The following is a 16,157-nucleotide window of genomic DNA, read 5'->3' on the forward strand; positions in this document are numbered from 1 at the left end:
ACAATAAGCTATTTGCCACATATACAAGATTATAAGGGAAATGTTCAATGAACCTTAAATAGAAGACTTTGGGGGTGACGGGACTCAGAGGAGGCAGAGGAGGAGGACAAGGTAGGGGGCTGGAAAGTGGATAGGATCAAAGTATACTATGTTCATGTATGGAAATGTCGAATGAAATCCATTAGTTAGTAAAGTACAAACAAAAAAAAAGAAGAAGAAAATGGGAGGGAGAGGGAAATGTCACCAGGTACCAGTGGCTCATGCCTGTAATCCCAGCTATTCAGAAGGCTGTTATCTAAGAATCGTGGTTCAAAGCCAACCTGGGCAGGAAAGTCCATGAGACTCTTATCTCCAGTTAACCAACCCTCCCCCCAAGCTGGAAGTAGAGCTGTGGTAGAAGTGGTAGAGCACTAGTCTTAAGCATCAAACTCAAGGGTAGCGCCTAGCCCTGAATTCAAGGGCTGGCACAAAGAGGGGGGGGAGGGGAAGAGGGAGGGAGAAAGGAGGGAGGAAGGGAGGAAGACAGGGAGGGAGGAAGAGAGGGGGAAAGAAAGAAATTCAATTGGCCAAGTTTTAATGACGTGGGTATTCTATGTATACATGTCACCACCCTATAGAGATAAACAGAGAACTGGGAGGTAATAAAATAGATGTTCTTTCCTAGCTCATAAATACATTCCAAAGGCAATGACCAAAGAGGACATCTAAGGAACCTTTTTAAGTAGCATCACTGGAATAAAAGTTTAGTCTTTCAAAATAACTACTTAAGAGAAAGAAATGTAATTTAGATGCGTATCCAGTCTAGTCTGTTTTTGCAGAAAAGTCTACAATTGTCTAGAGGTTTGTTTATTTTCTTGGTGGATGGAATTCAAGGTCTTCGGATGGGTAGGCAGGAGCTCTACCACTAGATAGTCTCTTTTTCAATGTTATTTTCAAATGCTTAATAAACAAGATTTCTCATTTCTTTACCTTCATCCTGGTAATCACCCAGACAACCACCAAATTCTTTCTTTTTACTTTGGTAATATCTCTCTTGCATTAACTCTTCTTTGCTTCTTCTATTTCAATTTATTACTTTCCTGTGATTGCGTGCCTCTGTTCAAATTCCTGTGTGTACACACACACACACACACACACACACACACACACACACACACACACACACACACACACACACACACACACACACACACACACACACACACCACTCCTCAAAATTCCCTCCTGTGAAACCTTCCAAAGCCCCCCTGTACTGGCCTTCACTGGCCTCTTGCTAACAGCCATCATGCTTTTCACTCTGGACCACTGCATTGGGTAACAACTTCCTCACAGGAGGAGCTGGGTAAAAGACTGCTAGGAGTTGGGAAATAATAACAGTAATGATTTCTCAATCTCAACGGGGAATTCAGGAACAAGAGGAAATGACATTGGTTCCCTTCAGTTGCTTGGGCAGTTGATTTGCTAATCCTGGATGCAAAACTAACAACAGAAAGGACTAGATTTCCTACTTCCAGCTTCGTCTTTGGAAACTCTATTGAGAAGTTCCCAGTGCGGCGTGCATGTGTAGGACACATATCTAGTTTTCCTTTGGGCTTCAGAAATAAAGCTCAGAGAGATTAGGGCAATTGGAAACCATTAGTTAGAAAATAGGGGAGTTGAGTAAGAGTATCTATATCTATATCTATCTTATATATATATCTGATAACAGAATGGTTGAAGATACATGCTGCCCTTCTGATAGTGAAACTTTTTTTTAAAGGTCAACTTTTTTTATTTGTTCATTTTTGCATTTGAAGTACTCTGATGAAATCCTTGATAGTGAAATTTTTAGTCAGCTATCTGATGTCTACTTGTCTTTTCCAATCCAAAATTCACATGTTCTCCATTTGTTACTTCCTTTTAACTGGTACAAAAAAATAAAGATACAGCTATGATACTAAAAGCACAGGCAACAAAAGTGAAAACAGACAAATGGGATTGTAGACAACTAAAAATCTCCCAGGTAGCAATGTCTGACAAGAAGTATGCTCATTCCTTTACTTATGTAACTGTAATCCCTCATCTTATAAAATAAAATAATTTTTTAAATCTGCACAGAAAACAATCTACAAAATGAAAAATGACCTATGAAATGGGAAAAAATAATTACAAACCATATAGTCCATAGAGATTAATATCTAAAATATTATATATAGGATCTCATTTAACTCAATAGGGGGAAACAGATTTTTAAGTGGAAAAGATTTTTTAAATGTCTACATGAAACATTTTCCCAAAGAAGGCATGCAAATGGCCAAGAATTATATGACAAAGCATTCAAAGTTACTGATCATTAGGGAAATAAAAATCAAAGCCATCATGGATATCACCTCAGACTATTAGGGATCTATCATCAAAAACTCGGAAGGAATGAGGGAAGTGAGGGAGGGAAGGAAGAGTGGGAGAACACCAAGGCATAACAATGCTCGACAAGAAATGTACTCGGTGCCTTACTCATGTAACTATAACCCCTCTGTACAGCATCTTTACAATAAAATAAAATAACTCAGAAGCTAAGTGTTGTCAGGGATATAGAAAAAAGTGAGCCTCGCTCACCATTGGTGGGAATGTAAATTGGCAAAGTCATTAGGAAGTCTCTAAAAACCTGAAGTGGAACTACGTGATGACCCAGAAGTCCATTTCTGGGTATATGTTTAAGGGAAAGGAAACCAGGATGTCAAAATGACATCTGCACTCCTGTGCTCTTTGTAAGAAAGATGGGACAAGATGTTCCTGACAGGCAAAATATGGAAATAACCAGGAATGCCTGCCTGTCAACAGATGAATGGTTAAAAAAAATTTAAGATCTCTCTGTCTGTCTCTCATGCGCGCGCGTGCGCGCGCGCACACACACACACACACACACACACTTTTCAATATTACTAGACATTAAAAGAAAAGAAATCTTGCCATCCAATCTGGATTAACCTAGAGAATAATGGGCTAAGTGAACTAATCCAGACACAGAAAAACACTTCACAGTATTAATTATATGTGAAATCTAAAACAAGTTGAAGTCACAGAAACAGAGAGAAAAAGGTGGCTTCTAGGAGCAGGAGAAATTGGAACATGTAACCAAAGGGTACAAACTCTCAGTTATAAAATATCTAAGTTTGGGAGATCTAATGTTCATCATTGAGGACTATTTTTAATAAGAATGTGTTGAATGGTTGAAATTTTTCCATGAGGATTGATCTTAAGTGTTCTTATCTGCACCTACCCCCTTCCCCCCTCCCCCAAACACACAAAGGTGACTAGGTAAAGTGATGGATATATGGTCATTAACTTGATTGTGGTAATCATGTGTTAAATCATCTGATCATATAAAAGCTCACATTTGTAATCCTAGCTACAGGAGGATGTGATCTAAGCATAATGATTCAAAGCCAACCCAGGCAAGAAATTCTGTGAGACTCTTATCTCCAATTAACCACCAAAAAAAAAAAAGAAGCCAAAAGTAGAGTTGTTGCTTAAACGGTAGAATGTTAGCTTTGAGTGAAAAGAAGCTCAGGGACAGTATTCAGGCCCTGAGTTCAAGCCCCAAGACTGGCACACCATAAGGAGGAAGAAGAGGTGGAGGAGAATGAGGAAAGAAAGGAAGGAAAGAGGGAAGGAAGGAAGGAAGGAAGGAAGGAAGGAAGGAAGGAAGGAAGGAAGGAAAGAAAACTGTAATGATTAACAACTTTATTTCTTAGAATAATGCAGACATTTTGAACTCATTGTATATGGCATAAGTATTAAGTCTGATATATCACCAAAATATAATTCAAACTAACTTAATCTGAGCTTCTTTAATTGTGCATCAAATCCCATCCTTGTTTTGGTTTGCAAGATTAGAAAGCAAGTTTCCTATCACTATAAGCATTCATAGAGAAATTAGCTGTAAACAACTCTAATAACTTAGCCCCATACTGGCGTTTCTCAGGAATCTCCCTGAATGGGTTGGGAGTTTGCTGAAGTCAGTGAATTGTGTTGCTTCTTAACTGGAAAATACTTAAAGGTTTAGCATAAGTGCTCCCTTTTTTAGGCTCAGTTTCAAGTTCTCGTTTTAGTTGAAAAGTACATGCTCAAAATTAAGTTCTTTCCTGTTGCTTAGTCTAGTTTACCAGAAAGCAAAACTGTGGTTGAGCAAGCAAGCAATTATGCGAAGCAGATGTCTTGTAATAAAAGTGGTAAGACAATGTCAATGTGTTTTGATCATCTCCTCAAAGTTCAGGCAGACGTGCAGAAGCAGACTAGAGGTTGTACCAGTCCTATGGTTTCACAACACTCGTAATGTTCCAAACATGGAGGTCAATCATCTGAATGGCCGAGTTGGCCAAGATGGATGGGCAAACAAAGCCTGTCAGTTGGCAACTCAACATTGGGTGATCTGATTGGCTTTAAAAGATGGAAGTGTGTGATGTAATCAAGTCACAGGGCAAGTAGAAACATGGTTAAAACAAAGGCACACAGTCAGCCCTCCAACACACATCAGCAGCCAGCCAAAGCACACAACCAAATGCCCAAGGGTCTTCGGCAATCTGTGTCACCACTCCCACTATCCAAGGAAAGCAAACTCTCCTCCGGGACACTGGCCTTTGTTTATTTGATCTGATCCAGTGACAAACCTTGATCTGGCTGCAGTTCCCATGCTTTCCCATCCACATCTCCACCCCACAGGAGTGGTCTCTCCTCAGAAGCCTACATGGACAGGAGGGATGCAGAGGCAGTCAACTGGTGAAAGAGAGGAAGCCTGGAGGCTGGTGACAGAAGGAAGGAAAATAAAGAAAAATAGCAGATTGGAACTTCTGGAGGCCAGGCGGGGTTGAATGGGGAGTCAGTCCATTGTTTCTGTTTCTCAATCTCCATCTAATCTGAAGGAGTCAAGGGGAAGGGAGCTTAGACTAGAGTCTTCAAGGCTAAGATTGCCATATTCCATATGGTTAACCTGTTTAGACATGTGACCCTTAGAAACTTTACTCTTATCCTAAATTAATTTCCTATACAGATTTAAATGTTTGGGCTGGGAAGGTGGCTCAGTGGTAGAGCGCTTGCCTTGCATGCATGAGACCCTAGGTTCGATTCCCCAACACCACATAAGCAAAAAGAAAAAAGGCGGAAGTGGTGCTGTGGCTCAAGTGGTAGAGTGCTAGCCTTGAGCTGAAGAGCTGAGGGACAGCGCCCAGGCCCAGAGTTCAGGCCCATGACCGGACCCAAAAACAAAAAACAAAAAAACAAAACAAAAAAAAAACAGACTTAAATATTTTAAAAATGCTACCTTCTATGTGTTATATTAAAATTGAGAGGTCCTTCTAGGCATTGCATCAGAAGCAAAATATATAGAAAAAAGACTGACAGTTTTGACAATACTGGCTTGGAAATTTTGTGTAACAATTCTAATTCTAATTTTGTTTTGTTGTTTTTTTAAAAGCAAGGATAGATGGACACCTGTGGCTCAAGTCTGTAATCCTAGCTACCCAGTTGGCAGAGATCTGAGGATCATTCAGGAAAGAGACTATGATCTCCAATTAACTACTCAAAAAAAGCCAGAAGTAGAGCTGTAGCTTATGTGATAGAACACTAGTCCTGAGCAAAAGAGCTCAGGGACAATGCCCAGTTCCCGGGTTCAAGCTCTAATACTGTACACTCACAGAGAGAGAGGGGGGAGGAAGGGAGGAAGGAAGAGAGAGGATGGAGCCACCAAGTGCTGGTGGCTCACACCTGTGATCCTCACTCCCCAGGAAGCTGAGATCTAAGAATCATGCTTCAAAGCCATCCCAGGGAAAGAAAGTTTGTGAGACTCTCATCTTCAATAAATTACTCCGAAAAAGCCAGAAGTAGCACTCTGGCCCAAGTGGTAGAGGGCTAGCCTTGAGCAGAAGAAGCTCATGGACAGCGCCCAGGCCCCGACTTCAAGCCCCAGGACTAGCAAAAAAAAAAAAAAAAGTATGGAGATGGAGACACACCTTCACCACTTCCAAAATGACTCATCCTATGCAATAAGAGTTCACAGAGCTTTCCTGATTGATTTGCTGCACTGTATATCCCCAGCCCAGAAACTTGAGCACAAAAAGGATAACGCCCCCTTTTCCTCCAGAAGCAAGCAAAGGTTAACACTATTCGGTTGACTGCTAAGCTATGACCAGAGGTTTTCTCTTAGGAAAATGAAATGGCAAAACAGGTTTAGAAAATCAGAATATGAGATTTGAGTAAGAAAGGGAGCATTGAGAAATCATTCTTACTTCCTGCAAAATCAATTTAAATATTAACTTTATCCCAAGCTTGTGTGGAATTTCAAGATAATCACCACTGCCCTAGTCGTATCTGAAGTGCTCTACTGGAACTCCAAGTCAGGGAACTGACTATTAACTATTTCCTCTAACGAATCTCCATTCATTTGATTAGTTGTTTGGACTCTGTCTAGAAGTGATGGGCAGAGCTACTTCACAGTGAAAAGATAAGTATAAGAGACATATGCTGTCAGGCACTGGGTGGCTCACACATATAATCTTAGCTACTCAGGAGGCTGAAACCTGAGGATCATGGTTCAAAGCCAGCCTGGGCAAGAAAGTCCATGAAACTTTATCTCCAACAAACTACTCAGAAAAAGCTGGAAATGATGCTGTAGCTCAAGTGGTAGAGTGTTAGCTTTGAGCACAAAGAGGCTCATGGAACAGCAGCCAGGCCCTGAGTTCAAGCCCAGGACTGGGGGGAGGGGGGGAGGGAGAGGGAGAGAGGTGGGGGAGAGAAGCTACAATAAAGCTAATAGTTTAAACTATGTGAAGATCTGACTGTCCTAGCACCAAAGGTTGCCAAAGCTCAGCTCAGTGGCTAGCCCAAGTGCTGGCAAATGTCAGAGCTCATACTTGCCATTAGGTTACTTGTCCCACAGATCTAAATCCATTTCTTCATTTAAAAATGGAAACCAGTGACCATCAATCTTCCTCTCACACAGAATCTTTGTAAAGATGGAATGAAAGAGGTGTCTGTTGTATTGCCAAGGACATAAACAGAAACTATGGGCCCCCCAAAACATCAGCCCACAGAAAACATATTTTATGTCTGGAAATCTCCCAGTCTTGAGTCTTGCTCTAGAAGGAAACTCCAGACTAGATCTAAGCACTCACCTCTACACATTGTCCACAAGAGAAATTCATTTAAAAAAAAAAAAATAGACACCTTAGGATCTAGCGTTAGTGTGATGAGCCCTTTGATAGAAGATCCTGCATTCTCCTGTGAAGAACCATTAGTCTTTTTTGAAGACACTTCCCCCACCCCTGAACTGTGAATCTACTTAGGAAAACAAAGAGCAGCAACAAAAAATAAAACCTCAAGCTGGCCAGTGGTTCACACCTTTAATCCAAGCCACTCAGGAGGCTCAGATCTGAGGAACAAGGTTTGAAGCCAACCCAGGCAGGAAAATCCATAAGATCCTTCTCTCCAATTAACTAACCCCAAAAAGCTAGAAGTGAAGCTTTGGCTCAAGTGGTATAGTGCTAGCCTTTGAGCAAAGAAGCTCAAGGACAGTGGCAAGTCTCTGAGTTCAAGCCCCAGGACCGGCACAAAAACAACAAACAAACAAACTTCAAACAATAAAATCATTATTATAGTAAAGCTACCAGGCAAATTTAGGGAACTTAAAGCTGTCTTTACATTTTTGGGAAAACTATTAGGAAAGAACTGCAGAAAAAATGAAGCAACCTTTCTGCAAATGCTCAGCACTGTTCTCTTATGTACTACACTGAGAAACTGCATCATAATTTAGAACAGTCTGACAAAATGGCGAAGTCTATGTTTTTTGTTGTTTTGGTAGTGTGCATTGTGATGGCCCATCTTCATTATCAACCTGAGAGATGCCTAGGAGATTACTGAAGCACACTTCTGGCTGGCTGTGAGGTGTTTCCAGGAAGGATGTTTAGTTAATCCCAAATATGGATGGTGACATCCCATAGGCTGAAGACCAGATGGAATCAAAGAGGAAGAAGGAGACCAAGGACATCCACTAGCACAGGTATTTTCTCCCCCCTCTCCTCCCCTCTTCCCCCCTCCCCCGCATCTCTCTCTCTCTCTCTCTTTCTCTCTCTCTCTCTCTCTCTCTCTCTCTCTCTCTCTCTCTCTCTCTCTCTCTCTCTCTCTCTCTCTCTCTCTCTCTCTCTCTCTCTGATTCCTGGCTGTCATGAGATGAGCAAGTTCATTCTGCCAATCACTTGTGCTACTTGGATGTTGTGACCCACCTCAGCCCCACAGCAATGGAGCAGCCAACCACACACCGACACCTCTGAAACCATGAACCAAATCTTTTCTCCGCTAAAGTGTTTCTCTCAGGTTTTTGTTGCAAAAATAAAACAACTAACAGATATGTGAACTGTGTTAATATTCCCGCCCCAGACCCACAGCTGATATTTAACTTAATAGTTAGCCAGTTATTTTAACCAGAAACTTTCCAATCAAAGCAAGTGGATTTCTTCCTGCTATGAATTCTGCTGAGCACTTTGGACAGGTTTGTCTTTGGCAATTAGTTCCAGATTATGAAATTAGGGGAATACAGACATATATGGCTTTTATAGAACTAATAGTGGATAGTTTTTTGGTTTTGTTTTGTGCTGGTCCTGGCCCTTGAACTCAGAGTGTCGCTGGGCAGTGTCTCTGAGCTTTCCTCCCCACCCTCCCTCAAGGCTATCACTGTACCATTTGAGCCACAGTACCACTGCCAGCTTTTTTGTTGTTGTTGTTGTTAATTGGAGATAAGAGTTTCAGGGACTTTTCCTGCCCAGGCTGGCATCATACCATGATCCCAGAACTCAGACACCTGAGGATGAGCCATCAGTGCCTGGTAGATTCTGTCGTTTAAGGCTGAGATATGAGGGTTTGTGGTTCAAAACCAGCCAGGGAAGACCAACCAGTCTGTGAGACTCTTATTTCCAATAAACCACAAAATAATAATAATAATAATAATAATAATAAGCCAGAAATGGAGTTATGGCTCAAGTAGTAGAGCTTTAGCCTTGAGCAAAAAGAGAATTGGGGATAGTACCAAGGCCCTGAGGTCAAACCTCAGGACTGGTACAAAACAGAAGGCAAACAAAACACCTCAGAACAATGAAACCTGTTGAAATTGTTTTAGAAAGAGAAGGAGGGATAAGGGAGAGTCATGAGGGAGGGGTGACTATGGTGGGTGCATTATATGGAATATGGAAATGTCGCACTAAACACCTCCCTTGTACAACTCATATATGCTAATTTTAAAATCGTTGTGAAAGTTTGAGTTCTTGCTCCTAAAAATTAAAAGTAGAAAGCTACTTGTATAGTCTGTTAAGAGTTCCATTCTATAGTCAACGAGAAGAGCTTTCAATATGGCACTTAAGTTTCAATGTGGAGTAGTTCTTCAAAGAACAGAGGATAGTTATACCTAAAACTGCCTCACTGGTAGGGAACCGAGTCTGGCAGTTGCCACTGAACAAGCAAACATTGGGAGATTCTCTCTCCCTGACTTTTTTCAATTGACTGGAGAACTTTGTACTCTCCCGCCCAGCATGGCACCTCTATTTTTTTTTTTTTTTTTTGGTCCGGTCGGTCGTGGGGCCTGGACTCTGGGCCTGGGCGCTGTCCCTCAGCTCTTCAGCTCAAGGCTAGCGCTCTACCACTTGAGCTACAGTGCCACTTCCGGCTTTTTTCTTTTTGCTTATGTGGTGCTGAGGAATCGAATCCAGGGCCTCAAGTATGCAAGGCAAGCGCTCTACCACTGAGCCACCTTCTCAGCCCCGCATGGCACCTCTATATGGTCAATTTCTTCCTGTCTCTTTATTAGCTGATAAGGAGAGGTATTCATTGCAGAAAAAAAAATAGGGGAAAAACAAAGAAGGAGGTAACAATGCTTGATAGGAAATGTACTAACTACTTTACTCATGTAACTGTCACCCCTCTGTACAGTATTTTTACAATAAAAAATATATACAGAAAAAAGCCCTAACAGATATGTGTACTGTGTTAATACAGTTTGATATTAGTCTATATTCTGTTAAATTTTGCTTGGTGCTTCCCTGTATAAGTCTGTTTTCTGTTAGTCTGGTTTCTGCTGCTATGAAAGAATACTGGAAATGGGATGATTTACCAAAAACAGTTTATTGTGGCTCACAATAAACATCTGGAGATTCACAAGGCCACATGCCTGGTGCTGGCTTCAGCCTGGCTTCTGGTGAGGGCCTTGTGATGCTTCAAAGCACAGGGAACTCCAGGGGCGAGTAGGAGTAAGAGGAGGAGTGGGCTCATGCACAGCAACCTGTGCACAGTCACTTACCTGGTCCCACAGAGTGAGAAGTCACTCATTCAAGAAAGGCATGAATCCCTCTGAACAAGCACATCAGCTCTTAAAGATCTCACCTTCCCAACACCATCACAAATCACTATCAAACTGCAGCCTGACTTCTGGTGGGGACGATTGCATCCAAACCACCTGGCCCAGGTCACTCAGATTTGTCCCCCATCAACATCCAACCAGCCAGTAGAGAACACACCACACTGAATGGGGCACAATTCCACCTCCACTGTTCCAGCTGCTCCATTCTGGCAGTTTGCAATGTAACTGTCCCCCTTTTTCCTCCCCATGCCTTAATGTCCTAGGCCAAGCAAGTCAAGAGGAAAGTCCCAAGTCTGTCTTTCTTCTCCATCTTTCTTTTGGTGAGGTCAGTTATCAGAATTCAATCTGTAAAAGTCAAGTCTAAGCCAAGCCCCCCTAGGGCTCATGCCTGGAATCCTAGCTACTCAGCAAGCTGAGCACTGAGGAAGGATCATGGTTATAAGCCAGCCAGGGCAGAAAAGTCCTTAAGTCATTTATCTCCAAGTAATCAGCAAAAAGCTGGAAGTGGAAGTGCAATTCAAATGGTAGAGTGTCAAACTTCTTAAGTAAGAGCATGAAACCCTGAGTTCAAGCCCTCCTACCAGCACACAACACACACACACACACACACACACACACACACACACACACACACATACACACAGACTTAAATCTCCTATAATCCTAGAGACTCAGGAGGCTGAGATCTGAGGATCTCCATTCAAAGCCAGCTGGGGTAAGAAAGTCTGTGAGACTCTTATCTCTAATTACGCACCAAAAAACTGGAAGTAGAGCTGTGGCTCAAATTGGTAAAACGTAGCCTTGAGCACAAAAGCTCAGGGACAGCACCCAGGCCCGGAGTTCAAACCCACGACCGACAAGAAAAATAAAACAAAAGTTAAATCTAATATACTCCATCTGTAAATTCAGCATAATGACAACATACTGGGACTGTTGTACCCAACATCTCAGGTGCCACGATATAGTAACAACAGCTGCAGATAAGGTGTGGCCCACCATTATCTTCCTGCTCCTGAAACATGGATTCTTGCCTCTCTATGAACAGGATGAGGGTCTTTTAACCCTTCATTACTACATTCCATCACTCCCCAACTTAGAAAGGGAAGCACCCAGCAAAATTTAACTAAAGTAAGAGCCATGTACATTCCAGAATGTTTTTACTTAAATGCAGACATTACTTTGGAGCACACATAGAACTGGAATTGTATCACAGCAATGCTGCTTCGATAATGGACATTGCGGGTTACTTCCTGCAGTGGTTGGGCTAGTGTGTTTTCTAATCAATTAGAAAATCAATTAGTTGTAGGAGAACTGCTTCTAAAATGCTTGAAGCATTTGTCCATGTCAATGTTATTCTTTTCATTAACCTCCAGCAGAAAAGCCAAATTTTATCCCCCAAATAAGACCATCTCATGATATCTGATGAAAAAAAAAAAAGTCCTAAATTAACTAGCAGAAATGCTATAAAAAGAAGATATGCAACTTGTGGATGGGGACAGGAGGTAAAAACTGGAAGAGAGACTGAGGGAAGGGGTGACATTGTCCAAAAAAAAATGTTTTGTTTTATTTTTTACCTGATTTAGGTAACCTTAACCCCTCTGTACATCACCTTTATAATAACAATAAAAATTTTAAAACAAAAAGAAGCTACAGAGACTCTTTTGAATCCAATATGTAGAAGAGCTGTCGTTCAAGCATCGCCTAGCCCAAACAGCCATGATCTGTAGTCTGTGGTCAAGCATCACATTGGTCTCAAGTTCATAGGTACAGAACTGTTCCTGAAGCTACAGTAAGGATTGCTGAGTTTCCTCCTTTTGGGGCGGGGGGGGGGGGGGGGGGGGGGAGAGAGGAGAGGCTCCACGGTGATAGCCGCCATCTTGAATCCATGAATGAGACAATGCTGGGAATGGAGAAAGATACAGGTCCACACACCCCTCTGGATGGAAGCTACTCTGGGCCTCTGCAGGCACCTGAGAAGCTGCGAAAACAGTTGTGGACACATCTGTCCCAGCACCAGTGCATCCTTACATTCAGCACCAATCCACCATCTAGACAGAGAGGAAGAAAAGGAAGAAGCTAAGTGAATGGCCTTTGGTTTTGACAATGTGAATCCCATGCCTGGGGGTGGAGAGAGGAGCATCATGGGAGATCAGCCAGCCTGCTGTGTGTGTGGCTGGGGTAGTTACCTTTCTCTTGGAGTACTTCTCCTTTCTACCCTAAGCTGCAGGGTTAGTCATGCCTTCCACCCCTGTCCCCGAGGACCCTCCTCATCCCCAGCTGTTCTGCATGACTCCTCCCCATTAGACCCTCCCCCCATTCTACTCATTTCTCAAGAATGACAACCCACATACCACACTGCTGAGAAGGAGAGGAATGCAAGAAGAACCACAAAAGCAACGGAGCCCAGCGCAACACCCACCATCTGCTGCGGTGTGAGTGACGAATCTGTGGGACAAAACCACACACTGAGCCCCCAGGGCAGCCCACCATGGCCCTCCCGGGAGGCACACACCCAAATGTGCCCATTCCATCACAGCCTAGAGTTGGGCCTCATTTAACAAAGAATCCCAAGAATGCCCCCACAGTGCTGCTATACCTCCCCCCCCCCTCCCTGCCAGCCACCCCAGCCCCAATTTGGTCTACAGGATATGGGGCCTCAGGAAACCACAGTCCACAGTTCCAGGGTATTTCTGAAGAGGAAGTGTAAAACCAGACCATATTAACGTTATGGGAAGAAGAAAGCTGATCTTGTGAGTATATAAATACCACATAATGGATTGCTTTGTGTTGGTCCTCTCTCAGGTCAATTACACTTGATAGATTTTTTTTTTCTGTGTGTGTGAGCAATTTCCTTATGCATATAGAAAGAAGTCATTATGTACATTTTGGTTCAAAAATGTTAGTTAGCTCCAGTGGTAAAATATAGCAAATATTTTTTTTTTCATACTGGGAATTAAACTTAGGGGTCTTAAGCAAATATTATAATCAATTCAGCCACTTAGTCCCACACTGAGGGAGGTGATAATCATAGTGACCACTCGGCAGGGTTATCATGAGAAATCAATGAGTTAAGCCAGGCACTGGTGGCTCACGCCTGTAATCCTAGCTACTCAGGAGGCTGAGATCTGAGGATCACGGTTCAAAGCCAGCCTAGGCAGAAAAGTCCGTGAGACTCTTATCTCTAATTAACCACTAGAAAACCAGAAGTAGTGCTGTGGCTCAAGTGGTATAGCACTTGCCTTGAGCTGAAGAGCACAGAGACAGCGCCAAGCCCAGAGTTCAAGCCCTACCACCGACAAAAAATACCAAAAAATAAATGCATGAGTTAATGTATGTTAGATCAGGGCCTAGCACCTGGTGAGCAATAAGCAAATGTTAGTTAGCTTCTGTGAATTATTATTCCTGTTACTCTTGTTTTGTTACTGTTTCAAATCACTAGGGAAATGATAAAATATTCATGACTAGTGTGGGAGAAAATTGGCTAGCTGTTTTGTACCATATGCCCAAATTAAAATCCAGACTGATTAAAGACTTTTAAATTGAAACCTGAATGAATCAGAAAATGTTGATGGATATTAAAGTGGGTAAGAATTTTGTAAGTGTATCTATTAAAGTGGGAGACTGCCAATAAGAGAAGGCCTTCACCACATGAAAAGTATATACTTCACATACCAGAAACAATAATAAGAAAGATTACAGAGTTAGATGAGAAACCAGGTCAAATATTTGGAATACCAGACAAGGAGCTAACATATAGCGCATCTTACAACTACTAAGGAATACACAAATACCCTAGTAACAAACTGAGCAAATTCTATGCAAATATAAATCATATATGGGTGCAACATTATTACATCTTTGATTAATTGCTCTCTTACAAGTAATGAAATGGAGATTACAACATTTGATATGCCCTTTTTTGTGTGTGCAACATGATCTAGGTTTGTGTTCATGTGTATGTATGTTTTTAAGACATATCATATCATTGGATGTGAGGCCAAGGGAGGTGCTGGAGCTTGCATCCCTATTTTATTCATTCCACCCATTATTCTTCCCAGCTTTCATCACGAATAATTTCCCTTAGATCTCTCCCTCTATATTTGCATTCTCTCAATATTTAATAGCTGACTAATGAAAATGATGGACTAAAGGAGACTATAGAGATCTACGTCATATATATTTCTGGATTTGATAGCAATACCTTTAGAATAATTAATGAGGGGACTTGTTTATAACCCTAATTACTCAGGAAGCAGAGATTGAGAGGATCACAATTTAAGGACAGACCAGACCAAAAGAAAATTAATGAGATCGCCATTTCAACAAAAATCTGGATATGGTGGCAAACACCTGTAATCCCAGTTATTCAGAAGGTATGGGTAGGAGGATTGCAGTTCAGGTAAAGAACTGTAGTCCAGGAGGATTGCCAGCCTGGGGAGAGAGAAAAAAAAAAAGCACAAGACCTGATCCAAACAAAACTAAAGCAAAGCTGGGTGCCAGTGGCTCACGCCTGTAATCCTAGCTACTCAGGAGGCTGAGATGTGAGGATCATGTTCAAAGCCATCCCGGGCAGGAAAGTCCATGAGACTCTTATCTCCAATAAAAACCACTAGAAACTGGAAGTGCTTGTCTTGAGCTGAAGAGCTGAGGGACAGCGCCCAAGCCCAGAGTTCAAGCCCCATGACTGACCAAAAAAAAACTAAAACAAAGAAGGGATGGGGGTGTGGATCAAGTGGTTGAGCATCTAACTAGCAAGTATGAGAACTTGAATTCAAATCCCAGTATCATCAAAAAATAAGTTATTAATTTGTGGATACCAACTTCATATAGTCATTCTAAGCCTATGTAGTATTTGCTGATGTCAAATGCATTGCACCTGAATTGCACTGACCACTCAGTGACTCCAAGAAAAGAAAGGGAGTAGCCTGAGAACCAGTTCTCAGAGTGCCCTTGTTCTCTTGTGGGAACTGAGGCTGCAGCTTTCTGAGAGAGTTAAGCTAGCAGCTGAAGATCTGACCTGCTCCTGCCTTCCTTCATGTTATCATCAGCTGCGACTCTTCCTTTGTACCAAAGGCTCCTGTTTGCTGCTCACCTCTAGTAACTCAGGACAACTCTCCACTTCTTTCAGATTTCTCAAAGAAATCACTTGCAAAGGGCCCCCATCCCATGTGCAAAGTATGAGAGCCTACCAGGATATGCTTTCTGTACCTGAGAAGAGGAGTTGTTTTTCCCTTGCTTTCAAATATCCCTCTTAGAAGTGGCACTGTGGCTCAAAGTGGTAAGTGCTCGCCTTGAGCTGAAGAGCTCAGGGACAGAGCCCAGGCCCAGAGTTCAAGCCTCGCAACCCCCCAAAATAAGTAAATAATAAAATAGAGGTCAAATATCCCTCTCAAACACCAACAAGGGCTGGGCACTGGAGGCTCACACCTCCATCCTAGCTATTCAGGAGGCTAAAATCTGAGGATCGTGGTTCAAAGCCAGCCTGGGCAGGAAAGACCATAAGACTCATCTCCACTTGAGCTATAGCTCAAGTGCTAGAACACTAGTCTTGAGAAAAAGAAAAAAAAAGCACAGGGATAGGACCTAGGTCCTGAGTTCAAGCTCCATGACTGGCACCAAATTTTTTTTTTCTTAAGTGAAAAATAAGCCAACAGGAGAACAAAACACAGGCCTGGCGGGATCGGCCAGCAGAACCTGCCATAAGCAGCGGACTTAACTATTGCTTACTCCGGCAAGGCTGGGGAAGGCCTGGCTCCAGGGTTGGATAAGGCTCAAGTAA

The 16,157-nt window shown here is 42.3% G+C and overlaps 1 protein-coding gene across 9 annotated transcripts in view; it reads right to left on the bottom strand.

The window, feature by feature from the left end:
• Susd1 (sushi domain containing 1) overlaps positions 1–16,157 on the bottom strand; it is a 144,243-nt gene that overhangs the window by 30,926 nt on the left and 97,160 nt on the right. The window contains exons 13-14 of one of the 9 annotated variants that reach the window (XM_070011643.1): positions 12,730–12,823; positions 11,906–12,426 (exon numbers count right to left, since the gene is read on the bottom strand). The exons of 6 other annotated variants lie outside the window; for them this stretch is intronic. In XM_070011643.1, the coding sequence (XP_069867744.1) occupies positions 12,326–12,426; positions 12,730–12,823 (195 nt within the window). In that variant the 3' untranslated portion in view covers positions 11,906–12,325. Of the gene's footprint in view, positions 1–11,905; positions 12,427–12,729; positions 12,824–16,157 lie in introns of those variants that run through there. 2 more of the 9 variants (XM_070011689.1, XM_070011652.1) reach the window with 2 other exon arrangements.

The sequence above is a fragment of the Dipodomys merriami genome, unplaced genomic scaffold (genome assembly GCF_024711535.1).
Source record: "Dipodomys merriami isolate MVZ:Mamm:240054 unplaced genomic scaffold, mDipMer1.0.p SCAF_11, whole genome shotgun sequence".
Classification (NCBI taxonomy): domain Eukaryota; kingdom Metazoa; phylum Chordata; class Mammalia; order Rodentia; family Heteromyidae; genus Dipodomys; species Dipodomys merriami.